General features: G+C 36.0%; 1 protein-coding gene across 10 annotated transcripts in view; it reads left to right on the plus strand.

The window, feature by feature from the left end:
• The first annotated feature begins 1,531 nt into the window (after positions 1–1,531).
• LOC117907037 (symplekin) overlaps positions 1,532–21,492 on the plus strand; it is a 57,391-nt gene continuing 37,430 nt past the window's right edge. For 4 of the 10 annotated variants that reach the window (XR_004649934.1, XM_034820370.1, XM_034820372.1 and 1 more), the window contains exons 1-5: positions 1,534–1,853; positions 2,800–2,959; positions 3,377–3,469; positions 4,132–4,234; positions 4,430–4,592. Coding sequence is in view for 9 of the 10 variants with exons in the window: in XM_034820370.1 (XP_034676261.1) it covers positions 1,651–1,853; positions 2,800–2,959; positions 3,377–3,469; positions 4,132–4,234; positions 4,430–4,592 (722 nt within the window). In the remaining variant the exon portion in view is untranslated. Of the gene's footprint in view, positions 1,854–1,960; positions 2,009–2,799; positions 2,960–3,376; positions 3,470–4,131; positions 4,235–4,429; positions 4,597–6,449; positions 7,051–21,492 lie in introns of those variants that run through there. The other 6 variants (XM_034820376.1, XM_034820377.1, XM_034820378.1 and 3 more) reach the window with 6 other exon arrangements.

Below are 21,492 nucleotides of genomic sequence, written 5' to 3' on the forward strand. Positions count from 1 at the left end.
TTTAAAACTTATTGATTAACTTTTACTCAAAATGTAAAAATTATTTGATAAAATTTATTTACAAATTTTTAAAACTATTAAATGAATATATTATTCTCATTGATATTGTTGGTGCATGGCCAACAAATAAGGTATTCGGTTAGCTTTGGTATGATGTAGATAGCAATTGCACTTATACAAAGGAATGTTCATATGTGTTTTTTTTTGCACACCCCTCCAAAACTTAAGTCAAATATTAAATACTTTAACAAAAATTTTGGTGGAAAAAATAATAATCTACATTCCTTATATGGTCAATAATGGTTATTTATCTATACCCAACATCTTCTTAAGTACCTCGATTGAACATTCCATTGAGCATTACTATTTTTACTACCAATGATTGTCATATCATAATGACTGTCGTGTCTTGCTAAGCCTTAAAGGTTGACGTTTTAACCTCATAACAATTGTGTCAATTAATGCATTAATGCACTTAATACCCATTGCAATTAATGCTTGTCAGATAGGAATACACAGTGCCCCGATGGATTGTGTCCACTTGGCACTTTGGAATGGATGAAGAAGTTATATGACTTTTGTGCTAATATACCTCGGGGCAGACTATGTTCGAGAACCATGATAGACAATGGTGAGTGTCCCACATATATTAAGTAATAAATCTATGAAGGCAAAACATTAAAGAAAGTGACAACAATGGTTAAGGCGAGTTATAATTTGAGTTGTATATATACATACTTGGAGATGTAATATTAATCCATAACATGTTTGAATTTGAATCTAAATATGGAATGGCAAAAGAAAACACGTGAACATATCTAGTAGAAACACTTTTAGAGTGTTTTGCTTGCATTAGAAATGTTTTTAAAGATGATTGTTTTGGTATTTGCGTGCAAATAAAAAAATAAAAAATAATGATTATTAAAAAAATAACCATTTATGTTGATTTTTTTTGTTAACTATTGAATATTATGATAAAGAAATCTCTAACAAATTTTTAATAATTGTTTATAATAAAGAGTAAAATGACATTTTTTGTTTGCATTAGGATGGAGGATTAACAAGAGGCTAGTTAAATAGAAAAAGACATTAATGGAGTTGGTGTGTGTGTTTGGGGGATGATTATTTATATGGAAAATAACGCAGAAAAAGGGGTAATTACATTTTGGTGCATTCCACGTAAAGCACTTATATTAAAGGAATTCAAATAAAAGAAGAACAACGAAAAGTATAATGACTTTAATTAATCAAGAGAAGAGGTGGAGGCGAATCCAGTGAATTTACTACCTTTTCCCCTTGGTTTTCAAGAATCTTCGCATTGGTTTTATACTTTCATGGATAAAGCGTATTTTTATAAAATAGGATTTGAAGATTTTTTTTTGAATTTTTTAATTTTTTTTTGATCGTTTTAATTACCAAAAAGACCATGGATTATGATGAATTGCAGCTGGGACCGTCCGTTCATCCTCAACCGCTCAGCCCGTGCACGTGTGAGTGTGTAATGTATTAACATAAGTTGACATGCCGAGTGTCCACACCAAATAATCGAATCAAGCCCGCTGTTTTGTTTGTGAAAGTAGCCATTTAAACCTTGGCAACACCCCTGATTTCAAAACCCTAGAAATTCAAAATTGGATTCTAGGGCAAGATATGGCCGGAGCTTCCCGAGACCAAGCACTGGCTCTCCTCGCCGCTGCCAACAACCATGGAGATTTGGCCGTAAAGCTCTCTTCTCTTAGACAGGCCAAAGATATCTTACTAGCCGTCCACCCCTCATTTGCAGCCGAGCTTTTTCCCTACTTAGTCGAGCTTCAGTCTTCTCCCGAAACCCTAGTTCGAAAATCTCTCATAGAGTGAGTTCCAAACCCTAATTTCCATTCGTCCCAAGTTTCCATCTGCCTTGTGTTATGGGATTGTCGTAAACATTTTTCTTTTTCTTTTTTCTTTTTTCTTGGAAAAGATGCGGAGAATGAACAATTCTCTTCAACTGTATCATCGGCTGATTCTCGTAAGCTGTTCTCTTCGGTGATTGATAATTAACTATTGTTTTTCCGTCCCCTTTAGATTATTGATTATTGTTTTGTTAAAGAAGGCCAAAAACCACAATTCTTCTGTTTTTGTATTGAAATTTATAAGCAGACTGTTGGTCAGACTCTGGGGGTCAGAGTGGTGGAAGATGCATTTTTATTTCTCAAATTTTCTAGAGACGTGGGGGTTCCCCCTTTATTATAGCATCCCACATATTGTGCATGGCACCAATTATGAAAGAAACATCACATCTGGTTTTTTATCAGTGATATCGGATGATTCGGATTATCAATGAGCTCATGTACTTCATCACATGGTCTTGGACTGATGGGCTCTGGTTATTGAGTTAACCGAGTAAACCATTGATCCTATAGTACCCTAGAATTCAATAGATCAACAATGCAGTTCAGAGTTCTTTTTCCTAGAAATGAGAGAGAACATGGAGGCCAGTGCTAATCAATTTGTGTTTCACTTGGTAGTTTCAGACATAAGTTGTTTGAACTTCACTTTTCAGCACATTTTCAAAGCTTGGGCGTACATTTTCTTTATTTATTTTTTTAAATTTGATTCAAGCTTCCGAGACTTGGTTATTTACTATTTTTCTATAAGGTTTGATTATCTATTTGGGTGTCTAAGAATTTTTGAGACTGAATATTTACATGTCAGTTCAAATTTTTGTTTGAAGGCCACCACCTGGTTTATCATGTAACTGCCAGGGGCTGATTGTGTGGTTCTTAATTTTTGTTCTAATTTCATTCTATGTGGTGGCAGGGCAATAGAAGAGATTGGTTTGAAAGCAATGGAGCATTCTTCTATATTAGTATCAGTCTTATTAGTATTTTTGAGAGATGGCGATTCTATTATTGCAAAGCAATCTATTGTTAGTGGGACAAATTTCTTTTGCAGTGTTCTAGAGGAGTTGGCCCTGCAGGTCACTCTTTTACTCTCTCTCTCATCTTACCTCTATATGGAAAAATACATGGTTATTTTTTTTGTTCTTTATTTTATGCACATTTTAAAAATCTGTTTAGGATCATTTGTGGTTATTAAGAGCATTTTCTGCTTCAAATTATAAAATCCTGCTGTTGGTTTTGGATTCATGATATTCTAAAGACCATAGATTGCCCATGCCTAACCATTGGGAAAAATCGCGACGAACATTTTGAGACAACTTTTAAAGAATTTTGAGAATGATCATCACAGGTTATTCTAAGCATTTCATAACGAGTTTCACTTCAATTTTCCGCTGTTCTAAATTCATTTTGCATACTCCTTAATCCATGGTTTTTGCAATGTAATTTTTCTTTATCACATGTGAAGATGTTATACTTATTTTGAAAAATTGTAGTTCCATCGGCATGGTAAAGTTGAGAGGTGGCTTGAAGAGCTTTGGGTGTGGATGGTTAAGTTGAAGGATGCGGTCCTTGCCATTGCGTTGGGGGTATGAATCGCCTTTAGTTGTCTCTTTCATTTGTTAGTTATTGCTAATAGATTTTCAAACTTCATTTATGTTGTTTGGCATACAATAAATTGCCAAACCTAGTCTCGATTGATGACACATCACTTACAAAAGCTCTATTTCCATTTTCAGTGGTTGATGTCTACATTTTCACTTTTATTGTTTTGGGTCTGTTTGGGAGGAGAGGGGTTTAAACATCTCCTGTCTTTACTTTTGTGCGATTTTTCCCCAGGTTGCTCATGCTAACGGCTCTGGTTGACACTTCAGTTAGTTTAATATGCACTCATGTTATAAGCTTCTCCTTCCCCTGAAGGAGATTTTATATGCTTCTCATATTCATTAGGGACGTTCTACTTATCAAAAAAATATTCATTAGGGACATTCTGTCACATTTGGTCTGTGATATGTTGGTTTAACTTCTTAGATTGTGTTTGTGGTTTAGCTGTTTATGTAGGATTGTGCTGAAATATGATCAGATATTCTACTTTATTTTTCACCTTATTCTTGTCTCATTTGTAAAACTATCAGTGAATTGTTACATTTAGATATTAAAAAATATTGAACATTAAAATAAAATATTTGTCATTTCCTAGCTTCTGTGACCTGAAATTTACGGCTAATCTGAAGTTGAACTTGATATGTAGCCTGGTCCTTTTGGGGTGAAGATACTGGCGATGAAGTTTTTGGAAACATATGTGCTACATTTTACATCTGATGCTAATGATTTTGAAAAATCTTCTATAGAAGGTAATTTGTTTGTTCATTTGTGTGGGCCTGAAAGGTTACACAATTCTGTTTAGCTTTTTGACGTTATTTCTTTGCTGGTCATTTCAAGGCTTTGAATTTTGAACTCTTTGAAAAGTAAGTTTGTCTGTTTATTTGTTTGTTACTATTTGTTTATCTATTTTTGTTTTTGAGGTGTCGTTTGGCTGTCCCATACAGGAAGTGGACGGGCTTTTAATATTTCTTGGGTGGTTGGTGGTCACCCAGTTCTAGATCCAGCTTCACTCATGTCAGATGCAAATAGGATTATTGGAGTTCTACTAACGTTGTTGCAATCGGCTAGTAGTCTTTCTGGCTGTTTGACAATTACTGTTGTCAATTGGTGAGTTTTCACTTTATCTATCTCTTTGCTCATATACTTTGTTGTGTTTTTAATTTTTTTCTCTGTTTCTATGTGATCCTTTATGCAATTTTCTAGGTCATAGACAATAAGTTATTTCTTGTATGATAAATTAGTTATGAAATTAAATCTTGTAAAGCATGCGTAAAATTTTTTAACAAAGCAAGCAAAGTCGATTGGCATTGAAATTGAACTAGTGTCAGAAGAAAAATAAAGATTGACAAGGTTGGGTGAAATGCTAGAAAGTGCTATTTTGACTCCATTGGTTTGACTAATTTTTGGTTGACCTTGTTTCATCCTCTTCCCTGCCAATGGAGAAGAGGCAACCGATCTAACTTTTTTCCAGGTACTTGAAAATTTGTTATCTAACTTAGTGATACTCCACATGTTTAACCATGCACTTCCTTCAGTTGGTTTAGAAATTTGATCGGTAATAATAAACTGAAATTATGCCTTTTAACTGTCACCGTATAGCTTGCTGGTTCTGGCATGGCATAGTCTTGGGGATGTCCTTGGTTCTGGAATCTTGGGCATTCGTTTGAGTTGGGTTTGGAGGGTAGATGGCCTGTGGTGTTTAGTAAGCTACAACTGTGCCATCAAATTTGGGTTGCTGACTAGTTTTAGTCGGTGCAGTATTGTTGGTGATGGTTATATTTTGGTGATTGTTGTTGATAGAAATGGTTTCCATTTTTTTGTTTTGCCTAAAATCTTATACTAGCCTGCTGACTGAGTCCATCTTATCATGTGGCCTAAAATATCATACTAATTATGCCAAGTTTTCTGTTATCCTTTGCTGATGGTTATTCTTGGAAATTTTATCCCTTGGATATTTCTTTTTGGGAGTGTGAAGAGCAGCTTTTATCCTTGGAAAATTTACTCTCAGACATTTCTTTTTAGGAGTGTTGTGTGCAAAAGTCAGATATGACAGCTTTCATTTTTTCAGGAACCTCTCATTCCTAGCTTATTTTTGAGTACTTTGGGGGTGTTCTGTTGGCGTTTCCTTATTTTTAGCTTTTCTCAATCTTGACTGTTTAAATTAGGTATTTCTATCTTGTTTATCAGCATGGTACAAACAGTGATGTTCAGTATGGGTGCTAGCATCTGGTAGTTGTTAGGTTTTATGGTGATGCCCTCTGTTGGATGAAGTTGACCTAGGTTATGAGTTGTGGAGGGGCCATGAATGTGGATATTTGCTGCTTAACTGCAAGGTTTAATTTTCTGTAAAGTGCCATGTAGGATGAAGTAAACACCATTTTTGGGAGGAACTGCTTAATGTCTTATTTGCTATAGGTGTCTAAGCAATGGAGAGTCAACTTGATAGCAACAATGGTTGACCACCACTTTTTATCATGTTTTGATCAATATTAGATATATTGCTAAGAATGAAACAAGTTAATTTAAAAAAATACGGGGCGTGTGGCGCCAAGATGCATATTTCGTCTATGAATTTCACTATCTTTGGCCAGTCTAGGTCAGTCAAGATCGTTACATCACATGCAAAGTTTTTATATAAGAAAATTCGTATGTGAGTTTTATTTCTGTCTTGTGGGATATGCATGTGCAAATGTGTGTTCCATATGCAGTTATGCTTAGGTGTAATTGGTCATTGCATGCTTGGATGTCTGTATGATTTCATGCATAGGTTCTTTTATAAGAAAAACCATGCTGAAAAGTCTTGAATTCTGATTTGCCCATATACAGTTCTTTTTTATGTGATTCACTGTGCAGAGTTTATAGCCCTAATAATACCTCTTTCCTAAATATTTCCTGGACTAGAATGCATAGTTTCCTTGTTGGATTTGAAATGTTGTAGTTATCATCCTGCTTGGTGCTCTGCAGGAAATGAACCGGTCAGTAGTAATTGAAGTACTTAAATGTGTGAGGAGTATTTGATTGCTTTCTACATGATATTATTATGCCTTCACCTGCTATTAAATATCTTCAGGTTAATGAAGGCCTTAAATTTTATGTGGGCAGTAAACTGCATTTTCCCCTCAGTTTTTTTTTCCTTTTTACCATCTTTGGAAAATTTTGGAGGGATTACTGAAGCTTGGAAGCAGGTTGTAGTACAAATTCTACTGCTTGTTTGTGGTATTATTACAGCATGCTGATCAGCTCTCTAATTTGGAGTTAAATGGCATTGGATACTGCTGCATTGGGGGTTCAGATAATGGGAATCACAGGGCTAGACAATGTTAGACTGCACCTTGTTTGAGTATCATGGAGTTAGCTGATGTCAACACCACTGGCCAATGATAGGATTGTTAATCGATGGATAAAATGGTCACTACATGTGCTGAGAGAAATTTGGTGGTCAAGTGCTGCAGTTTATGTTTTGTAAACTGTTTGAGAGACCATTTAGCATTGTTCATCTCCAGCTGTGTGCATACAGCTAATAATGTGCGAGGTGCTATTTGAAAATGTATTAATATTTTTATAACTGCTGGCACACATTTAACATATTTAATAATAATTTTTTCCTTAATTTTGTAATCACTTGTGGATCGTGCTCTGCTTCTTTTTGTTATGGTGTTCAGTTTCATGTTTTGTTGATTTTTTTTTTTTTTGGTGGCGTTCAGTTGATTATTTATTTGTCTACTATTGTCAGTATTATCTTTTTAGTTGACAGGCTCTGTGACTCTTCCCTTTTAGATCTTTGGCTCCCCTAAATTTTTGAAAAACATCATCTTTTGTTGAGTTCCTTCATCATTTAGGTTGATTAATGTTATGATCTTATATTTTCTGTCTAAAGAAAAGAAAAATATTATTATGACAAATGAGTTGAGGTGGAAAATAAGAATCCCCATCTCAAAATTATGATCTATAAATTCTTTTCTTTAACAGTAAAGCATATCATGTGTGGTGTCGGCCATGGTCACTAATAGAAAACTTGACCAATGCCTTTCTTTGTATATATCAAGCAATTTATATGTGCATAAAGAAAGTTGCTGAACTGACTGCAAATCTTTAACCAAATGTTTGTCATCCAAAGTCATTGCTTTGAGAGTAATGTTGAGCATGTCCAAATGATTCTGAGAGTTATCAATTTACTTCTGCTGGGGCTTTTCTGTTCACCTGCAACAATCCTCTAAATGCCTTTAAATTGAGGACCAGGATTTTGAATATCATTGCCGTGGGACCAGGATTTTGAATATCATTGCCATGGAATATGTAGCGGCTTAATGTAATGGGATTTGTTGGATATAGCTATACAAGGGGAAATGGAAATTCGTAGAACTGATAGTTCTTACAATTCAACTCCAAGAAACCTTGAACAAACAAGCGTGTGCATTAAAATCTAAACTATTATCACAATAGAGAAGTGAAAGTGGTAAAAAATTGTTAAAACTGCAAAAAAGAATTAGGGAAATGTGAATTTTTATCCAAATTAAGAAATGTTACAATGAAATTCTATTTACATAGAAGGAACTACATTCCAAAGCTTCCATGCAAAGTGCAACTGTAGGTCGCCATGTAATTAGTTGTTTGTTTTATCCATTCCATGATGGTACAAAATAGAAAAGGAATAAAAATCCTCTATTTAGGTTGGTTTTGAACATTATAGAGATAGCATAGGTATTTGTACTCTTCTAGATTATTTACATGAACTTTTGAAAATATTATAAGAATAACTATTTTAGTGTGATCATGTTGTTGGTTTTAATTTAATTTATTTTTCTTTTGTGGACGAGGACAAAGAGGGGGGGGGGGGGGGGGGGGGGCGGCGGGGGAGGATGTGGGCACTTGTTTGGAGTTAGGGAAGAGGTGTTTATGGTGTTGCTATTGCTCTTCTTTTCCCCTTCATTATTTTTCAACTTATTAGAATCCTCTATATGAAGTATGATGAATTAGAAGATCGTTTGAGAATGTAGAGCTCTTTGATCATAGACTAAAAGTTCTATTTCTATGTATGATTTGTTTTCTTGGTCCTAGTTGTTTATAGGAGAAAGATCGTTGTCCTTATTTGACTTGATTGATTGGATGAGTTTGGTTTGAGGGAGGGAGAATTTTTTGTTTTTCTGCCCTTTTTTTGGGTGCTTTTTGAAGGCTGTTGTTTATATTGTGTGTACTTTGGTGCTTTCCACTACTATTGCTTTTCATCTATAAAAAAAATAAAATTGATGAATTAGAGTCTTAAGGATCTTTGTTTTTGATTGTTTGGATCTTCATTGGTTTTTCATGAAGATTAGTTAGAATTTTCGAGGTTTGGGGTCCCAAAGGAAGAGATAGGCGCTTAAGGAATTTTTGTGTAATGAAGCTCCTAAGGTGGTTATGCTTTAGGAGACCAGAAAAAAAAAAGAACTATGTGATAGAAAATTGCATAGTAGTTTGTGTGTGGTTGCTAAGAATAGGAAATGACCACAACTTATCACCAAAAAGAAAAATGAAAGAAAAAAGAATAGGAAATGTATGTAAATTTCATCTTGTGGGGCTTTGGGAGGTATTCACATTATGTGGGACCTAGGCTTCTTAGTTTTTCTGGTTGGTTATAGGCTCTTGTACTGTTGGTCAACCTTTCATTAAATAGTGAAGGCGTTTTTTAGTTGTTTTTTGTTTATAACCCTAATGCTTATAATTTAAGAAAGGAGTTATGGGTTGAGTTAGCATCCTCCTTGGATTATTATATTCAAGATGGTGTATTGATACTCTTGTTTTCTATAAGACTTCTCAGGATCAGGTAACTTATTTATTTATTTTTTTTGATAACCGAGGAATCTTCCATGACCAAGCCCTTAAGACTCTCCATGGTGATCCAATCCTTGGGGTGCTGACCACCTCGCAATTGGGTAAATTCAGGGTATGACAGGATTCAAACCCGGAACTATGTGCTACTTATTGGGACCACACTTCCCAGTGTTCGCCTTGACCTATTAGGCTACTCTAGAGGGTAGGATTAAATAACTTATTTATGTTAGTTGCTCATGTGGTTTGAGGTGATTTTAGGGTTAAGGATTAATCTGGAGAAAAGTGAGTTAATTCTTATGAAGAAGGTGGAGAATTTAGATGACCTAATTGTTGAGCTTGGCTGCAAGGTGGGTAGTCTCCCATCCTCTTATTTGGGTCTCCTTTGGGTGCTTTGTTTAAGTCTATTGTATCTTGAGATGGAGTAGAAGAGAGGTTTTGCAAGAGGTTGTCAATGTCGAAACAACAATATATTCTCAAAGAAGGAGGAATTACTTTAATTCAAAGTGCTTTATTTAGCTTGCTCATATATTATTTGTCTTTGTTTTGTATACTAAGGGCTATTCGATTAAGACTAGAACAAATTCAGAGGAACTTTTTGTGGGGAGGTGGGGTGTTAGAGCATAAACCTTATCTTGTTAAGTGGCTGTTGTTTGTTGTGGCAAGAGGAAAGGGGGTTTGGATGTTAAAAGTCTTTTAATTCTTAAAAAGGCTCTTCTTTGCAAGTGGAGTTGGCCATTTTGTGAGTAAGAGAAGGGCATTTTGGTATCATGTTATCGTTGAAAAGTATGGAGAAGAAAGAGGGGGGGTGGGTCACTCAGGAGGTGAGAGAGGGGTATGGGGTTGGGTTGTGGAAAACGATAAGGAAGAATTGAGATTTTGTAAGAAATAAGTGTTCCTTTTTTTGTGGGTAATGGGTGGAGGGTGCTTTTTGGGAAAGATAAGTGGTGTGAGGATAATTTGTTGATTGTGTCTTTCATTCTTTATTTGCTTTAGCCATTTCTAAGGATGTGTGAGTGGAGTATGTTTGGCATTATTCAGGGAGGGGGGATGGAATCCTTGTTTCTTTAGACCTTTTAATGATTGGGAGGTGGATTGTGTGGAGAGATTCTTGGCTTGTTTGCATGGAAAGAGAGTGTGTTGGGATGTGGAAGATTCTTTGCTTTGGTCAATGACAAAGAATGACAAGTTTACAATTAAATCCCTTTACAACACTTTGGAACCAAACAATTGGGGGTCTTTTCCAATAAAAGGGATTTTGCTTTCCTAGGTCCAACCTAGAGTTAGCCCTTATGCTTGGGAGGCAGCATGGGGTAAGGGTTTCACTTTGGATCAAGTTCAAAGCCAAGGATGGTCTTTAGCAAATAGGTGTTACTTTTGTCTTTTGTATGAAGAATCCATAATCACTTACTTCTCCATTGTGAAACAACAAGGGTTTTATGGGAGTTGCTTTTTACGCTTTTTGGGGTGTCTTGGGTTTTTTTTATCAGTTAGAGAGACTTTGTTGGGGTGACATGGTTCTTTTGTGGGCAAAAAACGTAAGAAGGTTTGGAGTGCAAGCCTTTTATGTTTGTTTTGGATGTTTTGGAAGGCAAAGAATTCGACAACAAGGTGTTTTCTTCCCAAAGGCTGAAAATGGATTTTGTTTGCTTTCTTTGGTCAAAGTCTAAGCTGTTTATAGATGATTGTCCTTTGACTTTAGTAAGTTTTTTGAATAGTTGGGCACTTGTTGAGGCTCTATTTTTTTTGGGTATTTTTCTCCTATTTGAGCCTTGGTAGTGATGGTGGGTTTATTCCTTGTATACCTTGAGTCGCTTTTTTGGCGGCTCTTTTGAAATTCAATTTTATTCTTTATTTATCAAAAAATGTTATCAAAAGGGGCTCAAAAAAGCTAGGTGGTTCAAGACTGTTATTATTATTAACTTAGTATTTTCCTTTTTAATAAAAAACATCCATTTCATTGCATTGAAATAGTAAGTGCAAAGAAGGACGAGAAACCCTTCTAAGAAGGACAAAATATTCTGTACAAAATTTGATAGAAAATGTGGATTAGTGTATACTAGTTTAAAATGGAAAATCTATTTGGATACAATAAATGGTTAGGACAAGGTTAACAACAATTCTCAAAGGTATAAAATATTCTTCAAATGAAACCAAATGTCAAACTCCGTGCTTTGCTAATGAATTCCCCTCATGATTGTTTCAAGACTCTTAGTTTGGATTGTGAGTTGGTTGATCCTCCTCTTGGGAAAGCTGCCTTTACTTAGTAGCTCATGGGAAGGTGAACACCAATGACAAGTTGCAGTTGAGAAGACCTTACAAGTCCCTCTGTCCTCAATGGTGCATTCTTTGCAAAGGAAATGGGGAGACGATTGATCACCTTTTTCTTCATTGTCCTGTTACCATTGGACTCTGGAACAAGCTGTTCAAGCTAGTTGGGCTGGTTTGGGTCCCTCCAAGGAGGTTTGTGGACATGTTGGTTATTGCTTTTAAAGGCTTGGGGAACTCCTTAAGAGGCAAGACTCTTTGGCAAGTTGCTTGCCTCACTTTGGTTTGGATAGTGTGGCAAGAGCGAAACAATAGGATTTTTGAGGATAAGGGGAGATCGGAAGAGACGTTATGGGATTTGATTTTGTTCTATTCCTCTCTTTGGGCTTCTTGTTCTATAGCTTTTAGAGGAGTTCCTCTAAATGTGTTACAACTCAACTGGAGTGAGGTTTGCGCTTCAAAAGTTTGAGTTTGGGGGTTTCTCTTTGTTTTTAGCTAATGTTGGGGGTTTTTATGTTGTTCAGATTGTGTAGGAAGGACCTCTCATCCTTCTTGTGGTTTCTTTTGTTTCTTTTTTCTTTCTTTCTCATGTATCTTTCCTTCTATTAATATATTTTTCTTTGTTTCTGATAAAAAAAAAAAAAAAAAAAAAAGTGATCTCTGTTTGTAACAGGATTGGAAAGTGAGTTTCCCCCATAGCATTCAAGAATCCTTATCTTGATTTATCTCTTATCATTGTTCTATTGCTCTAGGCTCCAATCATTTTAAGTGGGGACTGGCTTCTTCTGGATTTGAAATATGAGCTTGTTGGATCCTAACTTTAAGTATGCTTTTAATTCTTGGTGGAGAGACTGTCATATTGAAGGTTGGAAACAACATAGTTCATGCAAAGGTTGCAAAGGATTGGAGAAAATTTGAAATTGTGGAACAAAGTGACTAGAACTGGAAGCTCCCCACAACTCTCACCATGCCAAGCCTTAAGAGCAACCTCTTAAGGTTTTTAGAAAGATATTTGGTTGGGCGAGCAACCTCTTGGTGTTAATTTCCAAATGGTTTTAGGCCTGTGAGAATCATAGATTCTTTTGTTTCTTCTATCTAAATACCTTTTTTTCTTCATCTCCTTCATGGGAGTTTAATTTTCACCACAACCTTTTTGATCAGGAATTTGAGGAACCAGTATGTCTCATGTCCTTACTACAATATTTTTCTGCTACCTTTCCAAATATGAAAGTTTGGTCTTTGATTACCCAGTTGTTTTAAAAAGTCAGTTCCTTTTTCAGAGCTTTGTCTATGTATGTTAATTTGATTCCTTTCCTTCCAGCCAGTTTCATTTGAAACTCAAAAGCCTTTCTTAAAGTTAAGGCCTCTCATAGCTTGTGATTGATAAGAAAATCAATATCAATGATATGATTCAGAAGAAGGCCTTTTAAAGCCTTTTGTCCTAATTGTGGTTTTGCATTCTTAGTTATTGGTGAAACAGTTGACCATCTTTTTAACATTGCCCACTGGCTTTGAGATTCTGACATAAGCTATTCATATTTGTTGGGATGTGTACCCCTCAGAAGTGTGACAAGGAGGATGGTTATATCCTTCAGAGACTTTTGATGGTCTTTTGAGATGTTTGTTTCTGTGGTGTATCCTAGTCTTATTGTGATTTGGACTATTTGGTGAAAAAGGCATGCTGGGATTTTTGAGGATGGATGGACATCTATGGATACTCTTTGCGACTTGGTTCATATTTATACTTATGTCTGGACCTCCACCAAATATGCATTTGCAGTTACCTCTTTTGAGTTTCCTGAGGAGACTCATCCTACTTGGTTTCTGCCTCTAGTGTGCTCTGTAAAGTTGAATTTTGATTGTTGTTCCTTGGTTAGTCCATGATAGCTTGAGATTAGGAGAGTGTTTGGAGATCAATGTCGTATGGTACTTAAGAGCATTTTACTTGATGGAGAAAGTATAATTATTGAGACATGGATTCAAGCTTTTTGAGAGGGTTTATTGCAAGCTATAGATTTGGAATTTTCCACTGTCTGGAGGGGGGAGATCTCGCTATGGCCATTTCATGGGTGTCCAATAGGGAAAGAGGTTCATGAATACAATGTATTGGGGGGTGGATTCATCAAATTATTGATGTTGTGAGGGACTTGAGATGTTTTTCCTCTTGGATGCTACATATGGCTAACCCAACATGCTGATTATTTTACCCAGCAAGGAGACACTTGGTGTCTTTGTTGAGGACTTTTTACCCCTTGAAATGTGTAGTGTGGTCTTGGGTTGTACTATGTTCAGTTCTAATATAAGATGTTCAATTTGTTTTGCTTGCATTTGTAGTATATGCATGCTTTGCCTTTTTGGCCAGGTTTTTTTTTGTTCTTTTTTTCTTTTTTGTTATGTGGGGGGGTGGAAGGATTTCTCATCTTTAATTGTACTTATCAAGTTCAATGCCATGCATTATCTTGCTTCTGATTAAGGGGGAAAAAAGGAAAAGGAACACCTTATTTTGTAGTTTGTTTTTATTGAAAGAAATGAGAAAATAAGTCAATAATAATGCTTGGTGATGTTGCTTTTGTTGGTTAATGTTATTATTTTGAATTGAATAGTTTTTGTTGTATGCGACTAAATTTGATATTCTAAAGAATGTGGTTTTGGACAAAAAGGTTTTTTCCTAGATTTTTATGTTAAATGAACTGCAACGCCTTCTTCCCCGGTTCTTTTCTCTTTACCTATCGAATATGTACTCATTAACTTGGGATTGATTTTATTAGGTGTAATGTCTTCTCTGAATTTGTTATTCAATAGAATATCAGTTGTTCATAAATTTATCTGGTGTGCTACTGGTTTATGTTGCATTTTCAGGTGCTGCATATGTAAGATTGGTCAAAATCAAAATTTGGGATTTCTGGGCAAAGCATTGCATGATACAGTTTGAAAAAGTTGGGCAAATATAATAGTTTAGTTTTGAAAAATTTGTGCTTTGTAAATTGAATTGTGTACTCATGGATGAGGTTTAGTGGATGAATAAGAACTTAAAAACATTATAATGCTGATTTAGTAGATTGTAATAGTAATTTTTCAAATATTACGAATTATAAATAAAGTGTGAATGTGGTAGAAATATTTGTGACTTGTGAATATGCTTCTGTGAAGCTACTTCATTAAAGCTTGCTGGCGGACTACACTAAGATCTAGACACTGTTAATTGGAGATTCCAAGCTTGTGTTCATGTATGTGTTTTGACATGGAAATTGGTGATGATATTGGGTATTTTTAATTATCATCACATTTTCCTTCATTTCCCACATTATTTTAAGGTTTGTCAAAGATTGTTTTCTTTAGCTGAGATTGCATGGGTAGGACAGAGAGGTTTTGCAAACTTGTCAGTGATTTCAGGTTGTTGGTTTGGAAGGGTTTTCATTGTGACTGAATAATTTGATTTTGGAAAGGAATGCAAAAGTTTTTTGAACAGGAGAAAATTGATGAAATATTTATGCAACTGTATGCTTCCTCACAACTCTGTGGATATCTATCACCCAGGGAATTTGAAGCACACATTTCAGCATTCAGCATTCTGTTGTTGGATTGGAGATCTTTCCTCTTTTCTCAAAGAGGAGGATTGATGTTTCGAGTCAAGTGGATTATTTGAGTATCCAGGTCCCTGAAACTCGATATTGATGGTTGTGCTTTGGGTAATCCAGATTGAATGAGCAATGATTGCCTTATTAGAGATGAGAGGGATAATTTGAAGAGCCTTCTTGAAGCTAATTGGTGTGGGTTCTTCTCTGAGGTGGAGATCCTAGTGTTACTGTGGGGTCTAAGAGCCAATTGACTTGGGTGTCTCTAATATGCTGGTAGAATGTGATTCAGTGTCAATATCTTGGGCTAGATTGGGAGGAGAGGGCTAGCAGATCTTTCTAGAGTTTGGGGTGCTCCCATTGGAGATCCAGTGAGGCTGCTTGCCTTGTCAAAATAGAGCTTTATCCCTTTTGAATGTATGCATAGGTACTACACGCTCTCTTTGTAGATAAGGTGTTTACGCACCACTTGGAGAAGTCTAAAAATGTTTTGAGGTCTAAAGGGGTTCTTGTGGCATTTTTTTAAGGAGAAAGAAAATAATAAATTGTCTTGCATGGGTTGGAATTGGTAGGGCAACTTCACATGACAAAATGAAGTTCCTCTCTTCACCTTTATTAGCATGGATAATGCCTCAGGTGTCTTTGGGTATTATTGAATCTTCCATGGGATGGAATTGGTAGGGCAACTTCACATGACAAAGTGAAGTTCCTCGTTTCACCTTTATTAACATGGATAATGCCTTAGGTGTCTGTTGGGTATTATTGAAACAATCTAATTATTAGTAGGAGGCAATCTAATTATTAGTAGGAGGTTCCTCATGCAAAGCAACTACTACATGCAGGAAAGAACCTAAAACCTTCCTATTTCATCAATTCTTGGGTCTACTTATCCTTTTTCTTGGAACTTTAACTTCAGCCATAACCTTTTGATTTTGAGATGGAAGATCTAGAAAGACTTATGCCCTCTTTTACTTGTTTGCACTTCTCTTGATTCGTTCCCGTGAGAGCTTGGTCTTTATATTCATTGGGTTTATTTACAGTAAAATGTTTTTGTTTGGTCTTGTCTAACCATTTTGATCTAATTCCTTTTTCCCTACTAATTTTGTTTGGAAATCTCAAGTCCTTTTTAAGGTAAAGTCCTTTGCTTGGTTAGTGGCACACAAGAAGGTAAACATCAATGACATGCTATAGTTGAGAAAACCCTACAAAGCCTTCAATCTTGATGTTTGTAAGTTGTATATGAAACATGGAAAATCGGTAGATCATCTCTTTTTACATTGTCCTTCGAATTTAGGGTTGTGGTACAAATTATTAAGATTGACTAAGATGGATTAGGCTTCTTCGAGGAGTATTTGTGACATGATGACCATCTCATACAAGGAATTAGGAAGCTCTAAGAGAGGCCTAGTATTATAGTAAGCCGTTTGTCTTGCTTTGATTTGGGTTGTGTGGTGGGAAAGAAATGCCAGGATTTTTTAAGATAAGGCAAGGACTTCAGAAGTTCTTTAGGATACTATTCGTTTCCTTGCTTCTTTCTGGGCGTATTGCACCACAACTTTTAAGGGCATTCCCCTTATTGTGGTTCAACTTGATTGGTTATCGGTGTCTAGTTCCAAGGGTGTGGGTTAGTTAGAGATGTTGTTTGTATTTACAATATGGTTTATGGTATACCATAGGTGTTTAGTTTACTTACCACTTTGGAGGTTCTATTTGTTTAGCTTTTGTTTGTAGGAGGATTCCTCATCCTTCTATTGTACATCTTAAATCCTAATTAATCAATGGCATTGTTGTTTCTCATCAAAAGAAAAAAAAAAAGGTAGGAAATAACCTATTTTGTTACTTTTTCAAGGGTTGACGTACTTGTTCTTTCTGTGTGTTCATTATGGCTTTGTTCTATGTCAGAAATTGTATAATGTGTGTGAAGTTTCCCTTCTTAAAACAACTGATTTGGGAGGAGTGGCATTTTCCCCAGTTTTTCCTGACTTGATGTTTTCTTGTTCTTGCTGCCTAGGCATTATTTCTTTTACCAAGGAAGATAATAGATTGCATGTTCCTTTCTAAAAGCTGTGGTTGCTATAGCTCTCTTTTTGCAGTCTGACTTTTCTCATAAAGTGTTCTAGTTCTTAATTTTTGTCTTACTAGCATTTTGCTTTGTGTCTTTGTTTGCAAACTATTTTTGTGTTGGTTTCTTGGTTGTCCTACCAACATCTTACCATTCCTTTCCATTGGTTATCTCCAGTATATATTAAGGTGCCTTACATACAAGGATTCGTAATCAAGCTTTGGTTGTTTGTTGGTTTTTTTTTTTTTGTCGGTTCTAGAACAGCTTCCAGGATTGATGCTTCTTTTAACCACAATTGGTCTTCTGCTGGGATGATATAATATTTTAACATATATTCTGTCAAAGCTTGATAATGCGTAAACTACCCATTCACCATGGGACCAAACTAATTATCAGTCATTTACCAATTTATTTGAAGCACTTGCTCTTTGAACTTACTAATTTTTATTTTTCAAATGCTGCCAATCTTGGTTAAGGCCTTAGCCTGAATTAGCTCTATAGGGATTGTTGGTTCTCTATCTAACAACTTAAGCTTTTTTGTCAATTGGTAACTTAACATGGTGTTAGAGCCTTCTTTTCACAGGAGGTTATGAGTTAGAGCCTCACCACTTGTTTACTTCCATTTATTGAGCTCATGTGCAAGTTCAAAGAAGATGTTAGGGCTTTAGCCTAAACCAGCTCCACATTCTCCTAACAGCTTAAACTTTTAGGTCAATTGGTACCTTAACAAGTTATTTGAAAGAAAGTTCAAAGATAAAAAGGTTAATGAAGTGTATGGGCTAGAAATTTTATTTTATTTTATTTTGCCTCCTTCAATTGATTCTTGCATTTAGATGTTCCTTAATATGTTACTGATGTAGGACAACCCTAGGATGATTGCCTACACTCAAGGGTAGGTGGGCTAGGGTTTTATTTTTAGGGTGTAAGGAGAGGAACAAGGAATAAACTTTATGGTAGAGAAAATTATAAGATAAGAAATAGAGAGAAAGAAGAAACAATGAAAAAAAGATGGAAAACCTTAGAGTCTCACTAAGGCCTTCTAAGAGTTTCACCTAGAAGAAAAATCAATGGAGTCTCACCATTAAGGGTTGTAACCTTGCAATAAAAGAAAGTATGATATTATTCATCAAATTCATCCCTTTGATTTACATTGATTAGCCTATTTATAGGCTTCTCTAAGAAATCCAAAGTCTACTAGGACTCTAATAACCTATTATGATTCTAATTCTAATTATAACATCCAAAGTCTACTAGGACTCTAATAACCTATTACGACTCAAATTCTAATTATATTATAACTCAACTAGCTAATCCTAATTAGACTCCAACAAATACCAATCCCAATTCAATTCTAATTAATATTAATCCTACTTAAAGTTTACTTAGGTCTTCCCTTTCTTCCTTGAATAAACTTTAAAAGGATTTCCCCCATTAATTCTCCCCGGCTTGAAAGAACTCGGCTCCGATGAGTTAGACGCTTGATACAACTCATAAAGATCGGGGTTAGGCTTCTGAAAATCCGTTGTTGTACTCCATGTATTCTCAGAGTGTGGTTTGCCTCGCCATTTTACCAAAAATTTTTGGTATCCACCTTGTCGAGTAGACACAAGTTGATCATCAAGAGCATACTCGATCTCAGGACGTGGGCTAAGAGGGTTCACCATCTTGGATTTGATTTCTTCAAATGCCTTGTTGGCCGTCTTGGTCCAAATAAATAAACCAGGTTTCATGCATTCAGTAATTGGGGCCATAATGGAGCTGAAATTTCGAATAAATCGTCGATAGAATGTAGCCATTCCATGGAAGCTTCGCACCTCATGGATATTTGTTGGTACTGGCCAATCAACAATAGCTTTGATCTTCTCTGGATCTGTTTCAACACCCTTAGAAGACACAACAAAGCCAAGAAATACAACACTAGGGCTTATGAAAGTACATTTTTTCAAATTAATGTAAAACTTTTCAGCCCTAAGAGTGCGCATTACTTGCTTCAAGTGTTCCTCATGATCTTCACAAGATCGACTATAGATAAGAATATCATCAAAATAGACAACAACAAACCGTCCAATAAAAGGTTTTAATACCTGCGTCATAATCCGCATGAAGGTACTTGGAGCATTGGTTAGTCCAAACGGCATGACTAACCACTCATACAATCCATCCTTAGTTTTGAAAGATGTCTTCCATTCATCTCCTGGTCTAATATGTATTTGATGATATCCACTTCTTAGATCAATCTTCGAGAAGATTACTGATCCAACCATCATATCTAGCATGTCGTCAAGTCTTGGAATTGGAAATCGATACTTGATTGTGATTTTGTTGATTGCACGACTATCCACACACATCCACCATGATCCATCCTTCTTTGGTGTTAGTAGGGCAGGAACTTCACAAGGACTTAGGCTTTCACGAATAAAGCCTTTAGTAAGTAATTCATCAACTTGCCTTTTCAATTCAACATGCTCTGTTGGATTCATTCTGTAGGCTGGTAAATTTGGTAATGATGCACCGGGAATCAAATCAATGGCATGTTGTACGTCATGCATAGGAGGGAGTTGATTAGGTAACTTTGTAGGCCACAAGTCATAAAAGTCATCAAGGATTTTACGTACGTTTGCTGGATATTCCTTATCTTGTTCTTTAAATTCTTCCACTTTCCGAGCCATTAAAGCAAAAATAACTTTAGTTTCCTTGCTCTCATTTTCAAATTGACACATAGTAAGTACCTTTTTTGGTTGTGCATTCTCATCTGACTTCTTAATTGGAGGGACTTCTTTCATTGGACGAAGGATCTTCTTACATCCGTTGTGTATGAGAGCATATGTATTTTCATAGCCGTCATGTTGAACTCTTCTATCAAAGAGCCAAGGTCTTCCAAGTAAAATATGACTTACTTTAATGGGTAAGACCTCACACCATACAGACTCTTCAAAGTCTTTACCAAAAAGGAATGTTACTAAACAACGAAAACTTACCGGGATAGAGGTGTCATTAACCCATGCTACTCTGAATGGATTTGGATGTCTCTCTGTTTTAAGGTTTAGCTTCTCAACAAGTTCTTGTGAAGCTATGTTCAAACTGCTACCTCCATCAATGATCATGGTGCATAATCTCCCTTGGCAAGAAATACGTGTTTGGAAAATGCTAATACGTCGCCAATATTCTTCTCCTTTTACTTTTGGAACGGTTAATAAAGGTCGTACTACAAGACTATGTCCTTTCGTCATACCATCATAGTAGTCACATTCTTCACTAACTTCATCTTCATTGTAGGTCTCTTATTTCTTTAGGTAACTTTCCAATTCAGATTCTGGTTCTTCAACACAAAAGTGTAAACCTTTGGTTGGGCATACAACAACATAATGACCATGCCCACCACACTTAAAGCATAAAGGAGTCGCGTCTACTTTTCTATCTCCATTGCTCATTGAATTTTTACCCTTATTACCATTCTTATGAGCCACATTCGAAGTTTGTTGAGTGTTGTCCCCACCATTCACATGATTAGAAGTTCTGAAGTTTGATGTGCTTAAAGGTTTGCTTGTTGTCCTGTTGGAGAAAGTGCTCCCAATTTGTGAACTTGGATGCCTGGAAGCCCGAAATTTGAGGCCTTCTTCTATTTTGAGGGCTAGTTGATAAACGTCGTCTACGGTATAAGTGTGTGCAACTATCATCTCAAGTTGAATCTTCATTCGAAGTCCAGCTTTGTAGCGGGCTGCAAGTTGAGCATCACTTTCCCGCACTTGATTTCGAATGCTCAATTCATGAAATTCTTCTGTATATTCTTCAACGGGCTTGGTACCTTGTTTAAGGGAAAACAATTTTGTATACATAAGTTGTTCATAATCAGTTGGGAGAAAGTGCTCCTTCATCTTCAACTTCATCTCGTCCCATGTGTCAATAAGCGGTTGGCCAGTTCAATGAACTTGATTCTCAATATTATGCCACCATAGACGTGCTGCGCCTTTCAACTTTGCCTTCACAAAACGAACTTTTCTATTTTCGGGCATTGCATACCAATCAAAGTAATCTTCCATTGACATAATCCAATCAAGAAAAACTGTTGGATTTAGTTTTCCATAAAATTCAGAAACTTCAAGACGTACCTTTTTAGTCACATCATCATCTAGCTCAAAAAGTCTGGCCCTTCTTTGAGTCCCCATCATAAAATTGTCTTGTTCTTCGTGTGATTGATTTGGCGATTGTCTAAATTGATGACTTGCAATCTCCTCTTCAATTGGTCGTTTTTCTTGACTCTTTTCTAAAAACTTCATGATCTCATCAAGTTTGC

This window comes from Vitis riparia, chromosome 18, assembly GCF_004353265.1.
Source record: "Vitis riparia cultivar Riparia Gloire de Montpellier isolate 1030 chromosome 18, EGFV_Vit.rip_1.0, whole genome shotgun sequence".
NCBI classification, from domain to species: domain Eukaryota; kingdom Viridiplantae; phylum Streptophyta; class Magnoliopsida; order Vitales; family Vitaceae; genus Vitis; species Vitis riparia.